Below are 6,474 nucleotides of genomic sequence, written 5' to 3' on the forward strand. Positions count from 1 at the left end.
GCTTCTTAAGGCCCTAAACTACTCCATGAATAGATCTATTAAATGAATAGTCAAGGTATAGAGTTTATACCTCAATAAGGCTGCCTTGACAAAGAAATCTCTAGATCCAAAGCTTTTTCCTTCAACCAAGCACTTCTAACTTCCACTCCTTCAAGGAAATACCAAAGAATCACTTTCTTTTCACTCATACACACTCTAAAGGCTCAAGATCACGAATTAGAGTTTTGTTGGACTGAGGGAGGCGATAAAGGAGGCCACAATGAAGCGTTAAGGTCCTTAAATAGGGTGTAAAACCTTGAGAATTAGGGTTTCACTCTGACAGCCCTACTCGTCGAGTTGAGGCTCTTAACTCGTCGAGTACACTTCAAGTCCCACGTCCCAAATTATGTTCCTACTCGACGAGTTTAGGCCTCCAACTCGTCGAGTCCCCTTGAAAAAATGAATAATTTGATTTAAAAAATACATACCAGGATCCTGGCGTTACACACACCCATTATATCTCGACATGTCATCTTTAAAGAATATATTTTTCCTTATTCTAATTTATCTTCATACTGCAATACCTCATATGCTTCTTTTGAACCCAACGAAACATCTCGCTATCTCACCCATTACCAACAATCCTTTCAACATTCTCGTTCCTCAAACACAAATACAAACACCAAAAGCCCGCTCAACCCCAAAATGTGCCCCTAACACTACTTCCTCGACTGCTAGTAGTCTTCGACCCAATCATATACCATCCCGACTCCAACCCAGCATCGGCTATTTCTAACCCACCAACAACTATCTCCCCCAACCTTACTTGTATCAAACCCATCTTCCCATCCTATTGCTCATCATATGCAAACAAGAGCCAAATTTGGTAGTTTTAGATAGGGGTGACAATTTATGACACGATACGACAAAAATACACGACACGAAACGAAATTGGGACGAAACTGAAATTTGAATTCGTGTTCGTGTCGTGTTCGTGTTAACTGTAAAAAACACGATGTCATGTCGTGTCGTGTTCGTGTTCAAAATTCGACATGAAATTGACACGATTTAACAGTTCTTTATCGTGTTTGTCATGTTATATTTGATAAATTATTTGTTAAATAAACTAGTTTTTAGTATATGCAATATTTTTCGTGTCGTGTCGTGTTTGTCGATTTTTAATTCGTTCGTTTCGTGTTAGTTAAAAAAAACACGACATCGTGTCGTGTCGTGTTCGTGTTACAGAAAACCTTGTCGTGTCGTGTCAGACAGAAACACAAAACGATAGCACGATTTGCCACCCCTAGTTTTAGACCAATCCAAAAATATTCCTTCTATACACATGACATTTCTCCAATTCCTAAAAACCTAAAACTTGCACTACTTGACCTTAATTCGAAAGATGTCATGCCCAATGAATATAATGCTTTACTTCAACAGAATACTTGCGAACTTGTACCCAACCACATGATGTAGATATTATACCTTGTCATTGGCTTTTTAGACACAAATTTTGTTCAGGTGGGTCCCTTGAATAATACAAAGCAAGATTAGTTATAAATGGGAAATCTCAAGAATTCGGGGTTTATTGTGATGAAAAGTTTAGCTCGTGGTTAAACCAACAACAATACGCATGATACTTAGTTTGGCACTAAGTCGAAATTGGGTGTTACATCAACTAGACGTTAAAAATTCCTTTTTACATTGCCCTCTAAATGAAAGAGTATTCACCCCCCCCCCCCCCCCCCCCCCCCCCCGGTTTTATCATCTTTTCCTAGCTATATGTGACTGTTACGAATGTCTCTATATGGACTTAAGTAATCTCGTAGGGCCTTGTACCGACAGTTTGCTACATATCTTCTTTATCAGGTTCTCATCAGGCCTACATGTTACTGTATGTGGATGATATTATTCTCACCACTTCATCTAGAACACTGAAGAATGAACTCATCCAAAAGCTTGCTCAGGAATTCGAAATGACTGGTTTTAGTCCGCTTCATACTGCTTTGGCATTTATGTTACACACACTCGAAATAAAATGTTCCTTCATTAACACAAATACACAAAAGAAATAATCAATTATGCCAATATGGAAATGTGCAAACCAATTACAACTCCAATCGATACCAACTCTAATCTTAGCCTCATGACTGGGGATCTGGTTGATAACCCCTCTTTGTATCGAAGTTTAGCAGGTCCACTTCAATACATCACGTTTACAAAGCCTAACATCTCCTATGCTGTTCAACAAGTATTTCTTTTTATGCATTCCCCTCGGGTTGTCACTTTAATGCTCTCAAACACATTATTCGATGTCTTCAAGGTACTCTTAACCTTCATTTACATCTATATCTTTCATGGTCCACTAGGTTTATTGCTTACACGAATGTTGATTAGGCGGTTGTTGTGATACCCGATGATCCACCTCTAGTTATTGTGTTTTTCTCAAGATAGCCTCATTTCATGGTCTGCTAAAAGACGACCTACATTATCTCGATCTTGAGGCTGTGTCGCGAATGTAGTTGCAGAAACGTGTTGGACCTTCTTTATGAGCTTTCATGTACAGTTACATCATATGCTTCACTTGTTTACTATGACAACGTTTATGTTGTCTACCTCTCAGGTAATCTGGTTCAACATCAACATATAAAGGTATAAAGCATATCGAACTAGACTTTCATTTTGTCCAAGGAAAAGTAGTAATTTACCATGTTTCTAGACTTTCATTTTGTCCAAGGAAAAGTCGTAATTTTCTTCATGTACTGTGTGCGTATCAGTTAATATCTTCACTAAAGACATTCCTCAACAGTTGTTTCTAGATTTCAGATCTAGTCTTAGCATCCAGCCTGTCTCGCTTCGACTATGATGGAGTATTAACGATAACTATCATCTAAGATTAGGATAACAATTGTATTTGAATGCATTATAAATGTGTTTATCCTTATCTAGTAGTAGGACGTTTGTTGTATAAATGCATATTTGTGATTAATGAGAAAGTTTGTTGTATAAATACATATTTGTGATTAATTGTATAAATACATATTCGTGATTAATGAGAAAGTTTGTTGTATAAATACATATTCGTGATTAATCAGAAAGGCATAGAATATAGATTACCTTTATAATCTAATACAAAGAACCATTTCAGTCACTTGGTTACAACCTAGACTTTGTAGTTTGTCCTCATTAAAATGAACATTAGATAAAACCAGTTAAACCGTTAACCATCCAAATCTATCCACATTACAACATGATGACTATAAGAACAGCATTCTAGTCGCCTTACAGATATGCATGAAAGACCACACACATGTATATTCTCTCCAGAAAGTTGTCAATATTTATTCCACAGATCTCTTTGTCTCAGTTTCAAGCATTGCCCCTGATCCATAAGAAAATATAAAACGACTTGCAAAGTCCAGAAAAAAAGGTTACGGTCTGACTTTTGAGGACAACCAGAGAGCTGTTTAAAGATTTTAGTAGAATAACGGTTGTAGTTATCTTCATAACAATTTAAAGTAACATGATGTTTGTCTTTTTTTTTTTTTTTTTAAAACAATACGTTCTTTAGTTTAAAAAACATGTTTGGCCTCAGAAGGAAACCTATATATCAGTAGTAAATAACCATAATGAAGGACCTCGGATGGGTTTAGTGCCATAATTCTGGCGAAACATGTGCTTCATTGTTTCACGATAAGCTACAGTTCCAGTAACCACAGGTCGTCCCTGTGTTTCTGTGCTTTCACTTCCCCCGAGAGTCTTGAAATGTCCTGAAACCAAAACAAGATTTGGGTTCATGAACCTCTATCCATATGTTGTCCTCTCTTTACGGGTTGTTATAATCTCTCTTGTTGTGCAAATATTGTGTACAAGTGTTTCTGGATTGAAAATTAACATGTCACTGCTTCATAATTAAGTAAGCAAAACTATGGCTTCTTTATTTCTCTTGATGAAATATTATGAACAAGAAAGAAAAAATACACTGAACTGGAAAATCAACAAAATGAAACCTCATCGAATTAGGTAATAGTGTTATAGCAAATGAAATGATCTGCAAACACCTAGATGAAAACATATTATTAGTGCACAAAGATTAATTGAGTGAGTGTACCTGAACTTGGATTTGCTGGAAGACTCTTGGAACAAACATGCTCATTAGTAAGCAAAGGAGAATACAAATAGCAGTCGGCTTCAAGAAAGTCAACAACTTTTTCAATCAATTTCTTGTTCCTCCCCCTAATTGGTAGAGCCACATCTCCATAGTCTCCTACAATAACAAGTAATATAAACCCCGATTTATACGGGAAAAGATTGTGTTTTTCGACTTATGGAACTAGAAGAATCGAAGGGACCATAGATGTAAAACTTACCTGCGAAAGTGGAGTAGAGCTGTTTTGGTGGAAGCAAATCAAAGGTGGGTTGAGGAGAAACCAAAGGGTTATACATATAAGAATCAGAAATAAGGTAGGAGACAACTTGATTCATGAACAAATCTTTTGTGGTGTGTTTCTTGTGTTTGTGCTTACGAATGATTGTGCGTTTAATGGGTTTTTGCTTACTGATTCGTACGGGTGAAGATGTTGGGATTACATGCTTCTCCAATGTTGCCAAAGTTGTGGGTATAAAAGAAGTAATTCTTTTCATTTCTTCGCAGAGGGGTTTGTCGTGTGTGTCTGTGTGTGGGTTTTGGTTTCTTTTCATTTCTTGTATTAGGATCAACAAGGAAGAAGGTACCGTTAATGACGTGGGTGGATAGGTGTTTTGGTGGCGACACGTGGTTCTTAAAGTCTTAAATTACACGTGTAGCTTTGTAAGATGGCAGCTGTTCTGTTCGACGGTGGAAGACTCTGGAGGATATTATATTACTTTGATTTGATAATAAGTATTGTAGTTGGGCCCATGAAATGCATTATTATTATATTATTATAAATAATACTATACATATTATAGATGTTATGGGAAATCAAGTATGGGGCGAAACTTAGTTTTAAGTAAGCTTGGGCTTCAAATAGTAGTCCGGGACTCCAAGGCCATTACTTAATAGATATTTTCCTTCCTGACAAGAAGAAATTCGTAAGAGAGAGAGAGAATAGAGATGGTTTAGGAAGGTGCAAGAGATATTTTTTATAAATCGTAAATCTAGTTTATTCTTAAATTATTTTTTAAATCCACCTGTCAAGAGTGATTTAAGAGATTTTACGTAGGAGTATGTCAACCAGACAACTAGGTTTATCGAGGATTGGAGGAGACATTGAGGGTTTGAGCAAGTAAATTGTAGACCTTCAATAACACTCAAGGTTGTAAAAAACGTTTGACGTTTTAGGGATTAATCGATCAGGCGGAGATTAATCGAGGGATTAAACGGGACCATAAATTGCTAATTCGTTAAATTTTAAAAACTTAAATATGATTAATATCTAGGGGTGTTCGTTTGGATGGATCGGTTCGATCCGATCCAATCAAGTGAATCCAAAATAATTTTGGTTTTCAAAACATGAATCCAAATAGTCCAAACTAAATTCTAATCCAATCCAATCTGATCCAATTATAATTCGGTTGGATCGTTTTTATCAGTGTTGTAAAAATCCCGATTAATCCCTAGGCGCTACTTGACCGATTAGAGAGCGTCTAGCGATTAATCCATGCATACAAAAAGACTGAAACAGTAGAACCCGATGAAATTTTAACACTTTGAATAGTTATATCTCAATAGAAACTATTTGAGGTATGATTAATGTTGTATTTATCATATTAACATATTTTGTTATGATATTAGTGGTATTTATGAACTTTTATATGATATTAGTCATATTTAATTTTTTAAAATCCAACAAATTAGCAATTAATGGTCCCCGATTAATCTCCGCCTAGTCAATTAATCCATTGACCTCAATCCATCGACTAGCTAACGTCGAACGATTTTTACAACATTGGTTTTTATAATTCGGTTTTCAAAAACTAAAACATTTTAAAACGACATATAATTGTAGTATTACCCAATTTTACAGAAGAAGCAAAAACAAATTATTTAATTGTGATTTAAATTTATAAAAAACTACTAACAAGTAATATTATAGTTTAATATATTGTAGATAAAAAACTATTGAGAGTAAATGCATATTAATGTTTTTTATTTGGCGGCACTTTTTGAACCTATTTGAAAAAATAAATTACAAAATTAGTAAATATTTTTTAATCTAATAATAAATTGTTATTCGGTTTTTTTTAGACTAATCTGTTCTTATTTTATAAACCAAAATCAATCTGAAATACAAAATAATAATACGGTTTTGTTGAAAACCTATCAAAAAATCCGAATATCTGAACCAAATAGCCCAATCCAAATTGTGTAATTGGACAATTCAGTTTTATCCAAATAGTGAACAGTCCTATTAATATCATAACAAAGTTCGTAAATGCCGCTAACATCATAAAAATAGGTTAATATGATTAATATAATTATAACCATTCCTCCAATAATTTCTATTGAGATAT

General features: G+C 35.0%; 1 protein-coding gene across 1 annotated transcript; it reads right to left on the minus strand.

Moving 5' to 3' along the window:
* Positions 1-3,066: 3,066 nt before the first annotated feature.
* On the minus strand, positions 3,067-4,673 carry LOC145116941 (uncharacterized). Its single transcript, XM_079053242.1, has 4 exons — positions 4,350-4,673; positions 4,091-4,246; positions 3,618-3,749; positions 3,067-3,361 (listed from the first exon to the last, which is right to left on the minus strand). The coding sequence occupies exons 1-4, from the start codon at positions 4,621-4,623 to the stop codon at positions 3,321-3,323; spliced, it is 603 nt and encodes a 200-aa protein (XP_078909368.1). The 5' UTR covers positions 4,624-4,673; the 3' UTR covers positions 3,067-3,320.
* Positions 4,674-6,474: the final 1,801 nt, after the last annotated feature.

The sequence above is a fragment of the Lactuca virosa genome, chromosome 5 (genome assembly GCF_052849685.1).
Source record: "Lactuca virosa cultivar CGN04683 chromosome 5, Lactuca_virosa_CGN04683_v6, whole genome shotgun sequence".
Taxonomy (NCBI): domain Eukaryota; kingdom Viridiplantae; phylum Streptophyta; class Magnoliopsida; order Asterales; family Asteraceae; genus Lactuca; species Lactuca virosa.